The sequence below is a fragment of the Macrobrachium nipponense genome, chromosome 21, assembly GCF_015104395.2.
Source record: "Macrobrachium nipponense isolate FS-2020 chromosome 21, ASM1510439v2, whole genome shotgun sequence".
Taxonomy (NCBI): Eukaryota; Metazoa; Arthropoda; class Malacostraca; order Decapoda; family Palaemonidae; genus Macrobrachium; species Macrobrachium nipponense.
The window spans coordinates 72,085,134-72,101,160 of NC_087212.1; the positions used below are offsets into that span (position 1 = coordinate 72,085,134).

General features: G+C 37.9%; 1 protein-coding gene across 7 annotated transcripts in view; it reads right to left on the minus strand.

Annotated features, from left to right (window-relative positions):
- Positions 1-16,027, minus strand: part of LOC135198163 (uncharacterized) — a 904,910-nt gene that overhangs the window by 32,849 nt on the left and 856,034 nt on the right. For all 7 annotated transcript variants that reach the window (XR_010310739.1, XR_010310738.1, XR_010310735.1 and 4 more), the window contains one exon: positions 7,769-7,836. Coding sequence is in view for 2 of the 7 variants with exons in the window: in XM_064225669.1 (XP_064081739.1) it covers positions 7,779-7,836 (58 nt within the window). In the remaining 5 variants the exon portion in view is untranslated. The remainder of the gene's footprint in view (positions 1-7,768; positions 7,837-16,027) is intronic.

Consider the following 16,027-nt stretch of genomic DNA (forward strand, 5'->3'; position numbering starts at 1 on the left):
CAAAGACTCAGACATCACAATGCAAATAATTAATTAGATCACTAAAACAAACATCTTAATTCATGGAAAAACACGCACTGGCATTCTTATACATTTCACTGCTGATGTTTATCGCAATAAACTTTATTTCTAAGTTAAAAGATTATATCTAAATCTTATTACTGTGTACTGTACTGTGTTACTAAAGGCGGAAAGTAAACAAAACTCAGTCTATATAATGAAAGTGAAAACAAACACACACACACACACGAACTTCAAAGCAAAGTTCAGATTTAAAAAGCAAAATACGATATACAATGACAGCGTACGTAAAAGTATGCATGTTGAATGGATCTCTTGACTTACCCCGAGCGATCAATAATGTAAACTAGAGCGTAGTCATGCAAGAGAAAAAAACAACAAAATAGTTCAGCTGGTCAGGTCTAAAGGTGTCCTCGCAAAGGGAATACGAATTACATAATTACGAATAATATCCATAAGTAGAGTCTCCAGCCGTAAGCAGTCCAAGGGGTTCAGTCTGACGATCTCATCATTCCTACTTGAAGCTGGAATCGATCTGGGACACAAACACACGCTCGCTCGCTCGCTAGCAACCTCTCTCTCTCTCTCTCTCTCTCTCTCTCTCTCTCTCTCTCTCTCTCTCTCTCTCTCTCAGCGTGTGCGCGTTCATCACCATTTCGCCATCAGTCGTATCTCTGATTTTGAGTTTCACTTTTCTCATAAAATAATAGTCTGAGAGGCTTGGAATTACCTTCATATTGTTCTTGACCGCAAATATGTTTTCAAAATCCCTCAATTCCTGTAAATAAACCCTTTTGTACTCACCACCGTGTATGTATGCAATTATGACGTATGCATGCTTATACGTATGTATATGTATATATATATATATAATATATATATATATTACATATATATATAACATATTTATATATATATATATATAGATATATATATATATATATATATATATATTACACCCACACACACCAACACACCACACAAAAAAACACACACACAACACCACCACATATATATATATATATATATATATATATATATATATATATATATATATATATATATATATGTGTGTGTGTGTTGTGAATGTGTGGTTTGTGTGAGTGCCTGTGTGTGTGTGGCTTGGTATATATATATATATATATATATATATATATAGTATATATATATATATATATATATATATATATAATATATCACTGGGATATTTGTTGATTTGTGCCGGCTTTGTTGATTATTCTGCTTCGTTCCATGTTAAATATGTTCAATTACATAAAAATGGTACCCATGTCGTATACACGCACACAGCACGCGCACAGCACACACACACACACACACACACACACACACACATATATATATATATATATATATATATATATATAATATATATATATATATATATATAGTGATGACACGAACAAAGGCTAAATATACAGATGTGGAAGAGTAGACCAGGAGCATATAAAAGTCAAGGATGTGGTCACAGAGTCAGCAGAGAAATTGTGGGTAAAGGATCGTAGGAAGGGGAAATCTTCTTCTTCCCCACCGTTATCCCTACATTAAAGGGTCGGTTGCCTGATGCGTCTTCTACTTTCAATCAAAGGCATCATCCTCCACCAAACCTCTTCTCTCCATAACTTCTTCGCTTTACCTCGCCATCTAATTCTCTGTCTCCCTCTCGATCTTCTTCCTCTAACAGGTTCCTCCCAAGCCCTCTTCACTCCCTCCTCGTCATCTATCTTCATCACATGCCCATATCATCTCAATGGTGACTCTCTTATTACCTCTGTAATCTTTACTAAGCCTGCCCTTCTTATATCATCATTTTCCAATCTCTCAAGCAGCGATATTCCCATAATCCACCTTAGCATTCTCATCTCTGTTCTCTCTAGCTTTATTTCCTCTTTTCTTTTTAGAGCCCATGTTTCAGCTCCATACATTACCAGTGGTCTTATCACTGTGTTACAGATCGTAGGAAGAGGAAATATAAACTGTAAATGGCCGGATTAAGATGAGATGTTAGTGAGGAAAACACGAGATTATCTGAAGTGCCACTGCATGTCAGCAGTGAAGATCCTATTCCAGTATAAAGGACTAGGACAGGGCAGCCGAAAGAAAATGACAGAGAAAAAGGTTAGTGGTAAAACCAGATGGCAGAAGGTGCCCCATAGTTAATGGACGATTGGCTCTCAGAATATGAGATATAATGGACAGGCAGTGTCTCAAGTGAATGGGGTCCTGAGTCAATGGCATCAATATTTTGGACATTTCCTCCACTGAGGAAATAAGAGGCAGAGGCAGTTGAATGAAGCAAGAGTGGAAAGGGTTTAGTCGAAAGTTTGAGAGCACACGTGAAAGTGACTGTTGAGTACAAAAGGGGAACTGAGATGTTGAAGAATGATGGGACACCAGCTGTTGACGGGATTGCAGGTGAGATGCCGCAAATTGGTGGTGACTGAGTGGCAGACAGAGGTTTGTAAGGTAAGGCTGTATGAGAAAACTCTCCCATACAAATTAATAAAAGGAATTAGGAGCTAATACAACAGATGCTGAAAGGAAGAGAGAAGAGGTGAGTCACAGTGTAAGTGGGGCAATAATTATGGTGGGAGTAAACATGATTCGGATAATATTTGTCTGTTGTCCAAAGAGTGGAACAGATGAGTAACACGCAAAACTAGCTTTTGCTCTCAAGCTGTTCAGAGACTGGGAAACTGCCTTTTCATCCACAGCAGCTCAGGAGGAATGTATGACGGGATTCTCGGCCAATTTTTCTCGACTGCAGTGAATTACGGTTACTGAATGCAAAAGAAAGCAAAAACGTTGAAGCTAGTGAGATGAATACTTTGCATAATATAAATGGCATATGAAGATATGAAGGGTAGTGAAATACTTACGTATTTATATAAATGGGAAGCATAGTAGTGTGGTTGAAAATGGATTATAGAGTTCTCAGAATGAAAGCCGACAAGTTTGTGAAAAACTGCGAATAGTTTTGAAACATTAGAAGCGAGGAGGATAAGAAGACCTAGAAAAGACTGAATAACTTAGTGCACAAGTATTGGAATAAAAGGGCATTATTACTGAGGAAGTGAGAAAGTGCATGCAGGAAAGCCGTGAATGGTAACGTGTTTATCGGGGGTTAAATGTGCCGCTGGAAAGATTCCATAGAAAGCAACCAATTTTGTAGGATTTTCTGCATGGCAGGTTCATCCATAACTCGGCAGTTAAAGTATGAATATATCACTGGCCATTTATTGGTTTTTCTCTAGGCCAACTTAATGCTTAATATGCCTAGTCTATAGGCGCCCAAACCTGACTTCTACCCTGGCGCCAGTGAAACAACGCGCCCCAGGGAGGTCCAAGGAAGTTGGGACCCACGTAGTTTGCAGACTTGAATTCGAGGTAGGATAGAGATTTCCATCACCATGGTGGCTGTCAATTTGACCTCCAGCACTGGTCTATTACAGCAGTGGTCCCCCTCTCTCCGCGATGAAAGTGCTTCTCCACGTTCTCTCCATAATAATAATAATAATAATTGAAAAAGAAACCCACAAAATCACTTTGTAACTTGTTTACTTCTAAGTATTTACATTTAGTTTTACTCCACACTCAAGTACTTTCAGGCCCTGTCTGTGGTCCATTTTCAAGAGATGTTTGGGATGTTAGCCTGGGTCAAGGCCCAGCAGTCTTCTGGAACTTCTCGTTGATCTGTCATTTATATGATGGCTGTTCTGGTTTTCTTGAGAGTTGCCAATCCCCTCTTGTCGCTCTGATATCCTGAGCTGATGGTCAATGGGATTAACCCTTGTGGTAAGGGTGTGGTCACCAAAAGTCTGTTGGGCAGGAAACCTAAACTCCAGGTCAGCAGGGTCAATCTTAGCTTTTTGAAAACTGTAAGAAGTTTTTGTTTTGTTAATAATAATAATAATAATAATAATAATAATAATAATTTTCGGTCCTTTTAAGAAGAACTACGGAATTATTATTATTATTATTATTATTATTATTATTATTATTATTATTATTTTTTTTTTTTTTTTTTTTTAAGTGAAGTCAGCCCAAGTCCTCTTCGATTAAAATGAGAAGAGTTTTAAACAGCGTTTTGTCGACTTCTTTTAATTCATCTCGTCTTTTCTTCTGCGTGCGGGGTAATGACGCAACATCAATTAAGGAAGAAGCCGATGCAGTCCAATATCAGTCAAGTCTTTGTTTGCATCTTCTCTATTCACAGGATTTGGCAGACAATTCCTATTCTGAGACGCAAAGTTTCCTGTTTTTCTCTAACAAAGCCAGAGAAGGGAAAAAAATCCATCTTTGTTCGAATTCTGTTGCTCGCGTTGACCGACGACGCTTGGAAAGATACATGAAGCCCGAGGTATATGAGGTGTTTATCTCAACACAAAGAGGTAATGGATCAGATTCTTGAGTTACACCTTTAAATATCTCTGTTGGTGTTGAGGTTCCCGATGGCCGCATCAGGCTCCTTACCTTTTTCAACACATTTTCAGGCTTACCTGCCTTAGGGTAAGAGCTTGTGCTGGCACAAAGTTGGTTTCCCGTACAATAACGACCAAAGTGCAACAAATTAACGCTAAGTTCTGATGTATCTCTTACAGTTTTATGATAACGGCACTTATTAATAATGTCTTCAAGGTCTGGTAAAGCAAATTTTCACCCAAGAGTCATTCCATTGTGAAATAGTGTTTATAGCGTTGAGTCACTCAGAAAAAAACGAGTATATCTTTCAATATTTACAATGGGATCACAAAATAAGAAACTACATCGAAATGAAAATATAAATAACCGGAAATTTCAATAAAAAAAAGACGTGAAGGCGATTGTTTCGTGACACTTCTGCATCCCAGTTCACCTGGATTCTTCGCACAAACTCCAATAAGATTAACAAATAAGGCAGCAGGGCGAAATTACTTACATCAGAATAATACTGCAGCACTTTCGTTTGCAACGAAAACATTAATTACTTTCTGAAATAGAAAGCTTTCTGAATTCCACCTAATATGAATTACGATGGTTAAATCGAGCTTTGCTGCCCCTGGTGTACGTGTCACTTATGCCACCTAAAAGACTCTCTCACTCTCACTCACTATCACTGAATCTTTCACTCTCACTCTACACCAACAATATGGTCCTTCTGACACTGTTTTCAAAGTCTTCGGTCATGGACACTGTCTTTACAATGGATTATCAAAGAGAAAACTCTAAATAGTAGAAGACTCCATTGAGACTGACATGACTGTCGTCAAGCGCTCAAAAATATATCTTACACTGCCTATAACATCAGAATGTGAAGGCCACAGCCGATATCAGTTTCCTGGTTTCTCTAAGTCTGAATATGAAATGGTGTATATGCTAAAATCTTTTCATATTCTTATAGAAATGCGTCCTAGGGCTGCTTGCATTTTCAGACTTAAAAGATTCCCTAAAACGATCAAATTTCTCATGTAACAAAAAGCTAAAGCAAATGTTACTTCAGTCAATTTAAAAGCTGAAATGTGCTTGTTCCAAGGGAATCTTAGTCGTTAAATCACAAGGAAAATCTCTTAGAGAAGACGAATATACAGGGAAATTAGCATGACAGCATCGTAGACTCTGTGTACTTTATGAATATACTTGATATACATGTACAAACGTATGTATGCATACGATACAAACATATATACATCCATAAGGCTGGGTTGTTTGCTGGTAATAAGAATTTTGCGCCATTTCATAACTCCATTCCTTTGGAATTTTTCAAGGGCCAGGAGAGAATTGTTTATAGGATGACCGGTACTGTTCATGCATAAAAAAATCATAAATTGATCTTCAAATTAAAATCCAAGATTTCTTCACTAAGGAAAACCTTCAAATGCGGTGGTTTACCGTGGGATTTTCTTTCTCGTGTATAAAACCAGACAAATCTTTATGAAACCTTCACAAAGCTAAGTATCTAAACAATTCTTAGCTGAAAATGAAGACAATGTCCTAGTTTGCGAAACGAGAAAGTCAAATAAACTGAATGACTTTCGACTTGACTAAGAGATGTTGAATAAATCTCGCTCTGTTTGTTATCATTCCCCGTAAATGGTCACTGTCCAGCTGAACACTGGTTTGCCCGTTTGTGGTCTTTTCTGGCGCGGTCTGCATGTGCCCTCGATGAATAACAATAATGGCGATAACAAAACTAGCACCGAACTCATATCGACGAGTCCAAATTATGTTTGTGCGTTTGTGAAGCTTTTAATGAGTGTGTACATATATGTGGCACAAACATTAGCAGGGATAAAAGTAAAGGATGCGACTCCATCACTCTTAAAATATCCAAAATCAATGGCAAAATGAAAGGGGGCACAGGTGCGCCCACAAACGCATAAACACTACTACTTCCGGATGGACGAACGGAACAAACAGAGCGCCGCACATGAAAAGAAAGTCTGAATCGAGCTAGGTTTTTATCAGGCTCTTTGTTCCGTCGGTCTGTATTTACTAATTAATGACAGAGAGAGAGAGAGAGAGAGAGAGAGAGAGAGAGAGAGAGAGAGAGAGACGCCCTTTCACGTAATCAGGACAATGGCCTACCTAGGGGGAGAGAGGAGACGGCTGAGACCCGACGTCAGAATGTCTCTGTCTGTTTTCTCTGTCTGTCAGTCTGTACAACGTCAGAACTAGAGCATATGCCGTCAACCAAGTTAAAGCGAACGGAGGCTTTTCTTCCCATTTTATTCTCTTCGGCTGACCTTCAGAAGTCTGCTAAATGACTGATTAAAATTGAATGAAATTGGTTTTGAATTGGTTTTTCTACCAAGTTTGTCGTAAACGTAAATGTATTCTCTCTCGTAAGCTCTCTGTTTACTTTCCAAAGTTAGAGCAATGGAGGCGTCCAAGCAATCAATCAAACATCCCAGATGGAGAGAAACAGAAGGAGCTATCCATAGTTTGTGAACCGTTAAAAAATAGGCACAGATAAATACGCGCTCGCGCGCACACACGGATAAGTGTTGCCTATGAATCATTCCCGTGGAATCTCACGCATGACGCGTCCCTTGCAGTAGTACGTCTTGTGCTCCAGTTTAGTTGGTTTCCTCTCAAGTGCTTAAATAATTCAGAGCAACGTCAAGAGGCCTCATTTTGCGTGTTAATACAGAGCGCTGCGAAATGACCTGATTTTGAAAGAATTCATAATCTATGGAAAACAAAACATGTCCTTTCTTATGTCTTATGAGGCTTAAAATGGAGAAACTCTATTGCTTTCACTCTTAGGTTGTTTTAATAACAACTTCCCTGTTTAAAGACGCGAAGATACGCATTATGAAAATAACTTAATCGACCATTCATATACAACAACCATACAAAGAGCAGAAATGAACCGAGTTACTGAATCTTCCTCATGGCTACTCGTCTCTTCAACAGTCTTTGCAATAAAACCCCATGAAACAACATCTTTCCTAATAAATCATTTTCTCCTTTTCACACAAATGATGCTTTCTAGCAAATAATTTCCTAAGCTGCCAGCGCCACCTCGCGCGTGCCCTTATGAACAGGGCATTTATACCCTCTTGAACGCGGCACTTGACAGACAAATGAAAAACGATTCACCTCTAATCCTCAAGAAAACAAGACAATAATATCTGATATGGATTCGCTCTTTACTGAAACTCAATACAAGCAGAGGCTTCAGGATCACAATTCATTATTCAAAATACGGCTCCCAGGCAAATCAGACATAAAATCCCACTTCACTTACCGTCATCGACTCATCTTGGGAATCTGTTAGCATCCATTAGGCAGCAAGTCGTCCACCTCTTCAGGATGCTGTAAAAAGGAAAGGAGATTTGAAGGGAAAGATTGCATAAGCTCCCACGTACGTGCACGCGTGCTTCAATTAAAAAAAACTTGCAATTATAAAAGGTATCACTATACGAGCCATGGTTTCTTAAACATAAGTTAATACTTAAAATACGATCATTGAATTTCTCTTATAGGATTTATCACCTATCAAAAGACTGAACTTTGCCTCACAGACGACTTACTTTTCGCAGAGCGAAATTCAAAGCACACACAACCTTTTTAACAAGATACCGAAATAACCGTAAATGAGCTCGTAAAGTACAAATTAAATTATTTTTTTTTTTTTTTTTTTTTTTTTTTTTACATACGAACGCAGAATTTATCAAACGCAGATTACTTCATTATAGCAATACTGAATAAGGGATTGGAATGCGAGAGCCAAGTCTGACAAAGGCAATTACGGAAAGAAAGATGCTAAAATTCGCCAGGCCAGAAAAGGTTTCTGAAAAACTTGACTTCTAGTATGCACGGTATAATTTGCAAGACAATATATGCCATCATACAAGAAACGGATTTGCCAAACACGGCCTAGTCTTGACATAGCAAAATATATCACCCAAGGGCTAATTTCAGGCAAGATACTTAAGATACAACGTGTAAAATGAATCCATAAGAAACTGCATATGAGAGACAGTAATTACTTATTGACACGAGAGGCGGAGCTGATATTGAGTTATTTCTTGAGGTTGGTGGTATAAGGGACATCTACACAGCAGAATCATGTCAAAGCTCTTGTTGTCAACATATCGGCCGCATTAGACGACAAAAAGAAAAAAAAGAAAATTATTCAGTATTTGCCAAATATTGGGACACCACTTAAGGTCGTTAACTTGTTTTTACCCTTTGGTAATTTGTATGAAATAAGTTGGCGACGTGTGTTTATACATGTTGTGGAAGCACCCTAAGGTCACCGAGTAACTGAACTATACGATTCAAACGCCCATTACAGGGTAAAAATAAGTAGTGCAAACAATAGTCAATGTTAATCATTATAAATCTAATAATGTTTAACGTCAGTATTGTAATAATGAGAATGATGAAATTTACTCTTCATGCAATCCCAAACTCTCCTGTCAATGGAAGGGTTCCGATTTCTCCAAATTTGGTAGTCTGAGGGTTCCTTGTTCAAAATTTGAGAGAGACTGTTATCTGTCATCTTCAGTTACTTCTGCCACGGAGGTTATGTTTGTGATTCAATTTGTAGGTTTATCTGTTCTTTAGGAAGATTGCACAAAAAGTTACGCGAGTATTTTGAAGCACGTTTTACCAAAGCTACACCTTCCGATTAACAAGTAAATTGATTTGGGCGAACTGAGAGGCTAATTCTGAGGAGAAGGGAACTTCTGAGTGGTGGTTTGCTCAGCTCTGGCGAAGTTTGTGGTGGACAAAGGCTGCTTTTTCCGCACATAGCAGATTATTGGGCCACTGATAATTCTGTAGACTCCTTCTCCTCAGAACTTTAGTAAAATATCTGTAAAATCCAAGAGTAGCTTTTTTAAGTAAACATACACTGAACCAAAAACGTAATCTTCATGATAAAGGCAATAAATTTTTATTGATACCTATACAAAAGTGAAGGTAATTTAAACGCTCTTCGGTATTTTAGTTTAAGCTCTTTAAAAAACCTTTTTTGTGAAAGCTTATATAATTCAAATCCAAAAGCATCTTGTTTTTCTTAAAACCAAGTCACTAAAACTTTGTATCAACCTTATCTACCACTGCTGGGAATACACGCTACAGGTTAAAACGGGATAATTCAAGTAATTAAATCTATCCTTATCTTTCCTTTAGGTACTCTTATTTTCACTGCAAGATAAATTATACGTTTTTTTTTATATGCAGTTACTATTTGCATCCCTCTTTCCAGAAGCTGGTGATAAGCACCACTTCCAGTTCGGCGGTCTCATAACACATGCTAAGCTGTTGCTTACATTAATTCTCACTGGAAATCCACAATTCCAGAATGCTTGGCTCGGCGACTATACTATATATATATATATATATATCTATATATATATATATATATATATATATATATATATATATATATAGATATATATATATATATATATATATATATATATAGATAGATATATATATATATATATATATATATATATATATATATATATACAATATATATATATATCTATCTATATATATATATATATATATATATATATATATATATATATATATATATATATATATACATACAGCTCTTTCAAATTCTATCAGTGCTTCTGGTGTCCTTAATTCCCTAAACTTTAAATTTCTTTCATCACTCGGAACTGCCTGCCCATCGATTTTGTCAAAACAAAATATGTCTCGATTACAATGGAAAAATCCTAAGTTGAAACATTAAACGTTAATTTTACAGGTGCGTGCTTTTTTGAACCCACATAAAAGTATAAAAACCTAAATCTAGCTTAATAAAAAAATCTGGGAATCATCTAGGAAATGATGTCAATGCCTCACGGCAACTGAATTTCTTGTGCAGTAAAAGACAGGAATTAAAGAACGGTCACAGAGGACAGCAAGCATTTTTTTCTACGGTTCAAGTTCTGTCAACCGCGTAATGGGACTCCCTGGTTAAGCAGCACTTAAGAGTTGTGGGCCATTAAGCCAATACTTACTGAAATCCTCTCTTTAAAAAAACATATTAACCATCATATTTTGCAATCTCTTCACAAGCGGCGATACGTCTTCCTACTTGGCAACTTTCTGGTTCATGCTTCATTTTCCATACAAATATACTCTTCTTATACGTTAAGTATACATATGCATGCTTGGGTGCGTTTACGCGCGCGCATACACACACACATACGTGGATCTTTATGCTAATAATGATTAAACAACAAATATCCCTTAATATTTATCTGGGGAATAACTTGCATCCAATGGGAATTTTAAGTGCTAAGTGCACCTGCTAATCCTGGCCGGACCAGATGCAATTATCAGTCATAATTCCATTTGGGTGCAAGTTATTCTCAAGGTAAGGTGAATTCACTATTAAGGGAGATTATATATATATATATATATATATATATATATATATATATATATATATATAAAGGTATATACACACACTGTTGTACATATATATGTGTGTGTACATTTCACCCAGGGCCTTTTTCCTATTCAGAGGATCTGGAACCAACAGGAGGTTAGAGATGGGCGGGCTACCCCCTCCGCCTCTCTATCGTTATGCCCATTCACAGCTTCTGGGTTCACTGGTGAGTGGCAGAATGGTATCACACTACAACACTTGCAAACACAAGGCTATTTGCTCTACTGATGAGTAACTGGTATCTACAAGTATACGGTAAGAAAGACCAGGGGTATAAACTTCGAGAATACTGCATCAAGATGCATTTTACATGTAAGATCAGGGCAATTGTTAGGGACTTGCACATACCCATCAAATAAAGACAGAACCTGAGAATTTACTGTATGGTACTACATCAATATGAAGTAACCAGTTCACAGACAGATTGAAAAATGGCAGGTCGTAATTTTTCATTTGAGGCCCTTAGTGTACATGCATTTATCATACCCAAGCTTTATTCCCTAAATTCATATGAACATTACAAAAAAAATTCCCTGAATGAAAAGTTTTGTAACCATTTAGTGTAGAAGAAAAAAAAACGAAAATTGAGTATCTGGCACAAATCTGTAGTTACAATTGGTATAAAAACATTTCATCAATTTCATATCTTGCACGAGAAGCCCTTTACATCTGTTATATAGGAAACTCAACCATGAGCTGATCTTTGCCTTTCCGCACAGAACCCATCCCGGGAGTTTTTCTCCCAACGACGATGGACTATTTTTTTGCTCGGTCGCCGAGAACTTCAGCCGCACCATCTCTGAGTCCCCGTCCGATAAGAATGAGGAGCGAGAGGGCATGAACTAACATGGCCACCACAGTTGTACCTTGTTAAGACTATTTTCAAATATGGTGACGACAGGACGCAGTTACTTGATGCAACTGGTTTCTTGTTCTTTGACGGGTGCACAACGCATTGCAGAAGTCGAAAAGAGGGAAGTTTGCGAAGAATTTGGAAAGTTTCTACATTCAAGGTGTAGGTAACCTGCAAAGGAAACCGTATTTGTTTACATATTTCCTAAATTGGCGAGAGTTTGCTTGTCCTTAGTTTTGTATGTAGGACTGTCAAGCATAAATTTTCATGGCTGATTTGTTGAGCCATATATTGGCCATCGGCGCCAAGTGTTGCATCATACTTTGGCTACTGCAAAATAAATTCTATCCCATATTACTTGAGGGCGAATCTTATTCATAAAAACCAATGTGTTGTGAATCACGACGACCGGGACCACACTGCTGATCGGTTTCTTTAGCGCTGTAGGTTTGCCAAATGCGGAGCGTTATTTCGCACAGTTGACCAAGGAAATTAATGTACAATCATGACCATTTGATCCTTCTTTCCCACCGTTATCCCTACATTAAGGGGTCGGTTGCCTTATGCGCCTTCTCCTCCACTGCCTTCCTTACAACATCAGGCATGGTTTATTGTTTGACAAAGGGTTTTTACGACCGCATGCCCTTGCTGTCATCAGCCACAGTTATTGGCAGTGGGCCTAGCCTTTTATTAAGAAGTAAGACTGCAAGGCAGCAACTCTCCTTTTAGTCGCCTATTGCGACTTGCATGACCTATGGTGGTTGTATTCGTACCACAGGGTCCACGGTCATGACCATTTGATTCTTCACTTATAATTCAAATTGGCATCACCCATACATGATATCTATGATTTTTTATATCATTGTCTGCAAAGATGTGAAAATCATAGTGCTTTACGGAAGGTAAGCAGAAACAGCCATGCAAATTATACTACTATGAGATTCAGGGCCTCTGTAACATGGTTTTTTCGCAATAACTTTTTATCTATGCAGTTCATAAATATAACGCTTATTCAGAATACACATTATATCTACACATAAATTTCGACTGTATTCTGCATTACGTAGGTTGAATAAATTTGGTTCTTATAATGTAAAAGTGACTTTTTTTTAAGACGGGCCAACTTACTCAATGAAAAGGTTTCGAACGCACTCGTTACGTAACTTATGACAGCATTTCTTCCCTCTTTCTCGATGAAGGCTATACCTCTGGCAACAATGATATATAAATATAAATACAAGCAAAGCAGCACGCCTTTATGAACTCTGAAACCTCTCCACTGATAATTGACATAATGAACAAACCAACAAAATATGTAAATAAATACAAAAACACTTCGATTATTAGTCTAAATCCCAAAATAAGTTTCCTAAGAAATTACAGTCTACTTTATAGGTCACAATCAGATTGAAAAGATGTAGGGAATAGTTGGTAATTTTCAAAAACATAGTAGACAAGCTTGATTTGATAACTGCTATATCCAATGTCAAGCAATTTTTATTTATTGGCTATCTACCTATTTACTGAAAAAAAAATAGCCAGTACCATATTTTGGCTTTAAACCTTCACCAATAATGATCGTCAGAATGATGACTTCATGAGGCTCCACCCACTTTGGCCTCGTTATAATTCAGGATAACACTGAAGGCTATCATGGGCATTGTTGGATTAGAAAATTTAACTTCTGGCTATAAAAACTCATTTCTCGAGTAGTTGTAAGAAGTGCTAAATGCTCCTCAAGGATCCCAGCAGTTGGCCTAAACGTTTAATTCATGTATATTACTGCTATGGTGTTGCGGCACTACTGCTACAGTAGTATTACTACGCTAGCACAGATACCCCACCCACATCTATGTATCGTTCCGCCATTCATAAAGTCTTTGGGTTTCAGAGCCGATGGAAGAAGGTGAATGAGTTTCTGCCTGGTGGATGGGTAGGCAACATTTCGTCAAAATGTGTTTACCTTGCTTATGTAATGAATGTTTTTTGACTCTTGGCTCGTAATCATTGGCCATGGCATCGGCTAGATAATTTTTACTCTATAAAAATTAAAACCATCGGGTTTAGGTTATTGATAATGCTGACAAAATTTGTGTGGTTGTAAAATATACGTATGTCAACTTTCAGCTACATCCGATGCTTTGATAAGGAGCAAAGTCCAAAAAACCGTGTAACAGAGGCCCTGAATCTCATAGTAGTAGATGCCCAGATAGTGAACTGGGGTATAAAGAAGTGTTTGTGGATGGCAGTGCTCAAGCGGTGGCAAATACCTACTTGACCTTTGACCTCCAAGTATGACGTTCACCTTGAATCACTCTGCACACCAGTATCATTCATCAATGGAAAGTGCACGTCGAGTGTCAGATCTATACCTCTGTAATCCAAATTTTATGGCAAGGGTTGAATCCTGTATGACATTTAACTTTCACCATGACCTTGACCTCACTTTGCGCACTAACTTTATAAGTGGAGTATACATGCCGGATATGAAGTCTCTATCTTGTATTGTTCAGTTGATAGTCAAAATAAATTCTCGCTTGCCCTTTGGTCTTTCAAACTTTGAAAATGGAAGAGACAACAAAAGAATGTTTAATCTCTGGCACCAATACGTATTATGAGACCGTTTGAGACTTCAACCTCAAAAACACTAAATCATTGGAACTAACATATTTCATCCTTGTAGGAGGATGGGCATAGAGATTGGGGGACAAATAAATAACTGGATATCTCCGAACAGCAAAACTACAAACTAGGGCATAAAAGCAAATGGGCAGGGATTTCTGTCTAAAACAATTTCAAGTTCTGCTTACTAACTGCACCCATGCTTCCATACGAATTTAAAATGTGCAAAATTTGTTTCTACAGGCAAGTTTGCTGAAATATTCGCTATCACTACATTAGAGAAATAAGCCAGAATGTTCCAAGCAATCTTCCCAAAAGGCTTTCAGAGCTGGAAGGATAACACCTTGTGGAGTGACCTCTCTAAGAAAACAAGGCACAAGGTAGTAGTATATATATTAATATATATATATATATATTATATATATGTGTGTGTGTGTGTGTGTGTGTGTATGTATGTGTGTGTGTTTGTGTCTGCGTGCGTTTGTGTGTATGTATATATATATACACAGGTAACTTAAACATTAGCTCTCGGGCACGACCTACATTTTGAAAACCTTGGTATTCACAACAAACCTCATGATGTATATATACTTAATTTTCTTGTCAGTGATGTGATACCCAGCCACGCATAGGTGCACTTGTATGCCATAATGTAGGTATGAACAGACTATAGTGTGTACTTGTGGTTCTTGTAAGTGTGCAGGCTAATTCCACTTATATCATGAACTCGTTACAAATTTTTTCCTGGTTCAACTTCAGTGGACCCGTCAGGTATAATGTTGCTCGTAATGATTGAGCTACGTGGTCACGTTAGCAGAAGCGAGGAGATCTGTCCCTCATTCCAAACATACCAACAATCATCACAGGGAGGTCTTTGCCACGCAGGTCTAGACAAAATCTATGAAGAATGGTAGTTCATTTTTCACAGAAACACGATAAATCAGTACAGCCAGTAAGTGGATCACAGTAACCTCTGCCTAAGATGGCCACAACTGCAACTTATCTTTCATGGGGGGAAGGGAGGTCCATCAGTTTTGACTAAATAGCCATCCACCTAGAAGTGAGGCTAAACCCGACAGCACTGTTGCCTCACAGGAGGCCGCACAAGTTGCCCAAGGGGTGACCTAGAGGTAGCCGTAAAGCGAGGTCCCGAACTATTTGCATGGAAGGTATTTTTTCTTTTTGTGAATGAAAGGTCAACACAGCAAGCAAGCCATTGCTCTTGACTAGCTCAGGCCAGAGAGAAACAAGAAAATGGATGGGAGGGGGTGGACTTTACCTGAACAAAAGCGAAAGACCAGCGTCATACGAAAGAGGAAAGTTTGGAGAAGCGGGAAACATGAAGCAAGCAGATCCCCAGAAAGAGTATACCAATGAGTCCAACAATCTGGGGATTTCTGATGGGGATGGGTCGGGGAAATGCACAGAAAGTTCGTTTTTCGCGAACCTTAGGCAGCAATAATCGATTGTGTATCCTAGCATATGACAGAACGATGTATAGAGAGATATAAAAAAAAGACTGGATTTGATAAATGTTATTTAAACCTATATATATGCCCATTTATAAAGTCGAACAGATCACACAAAGAAAGAAAGAATATTGAAGCATA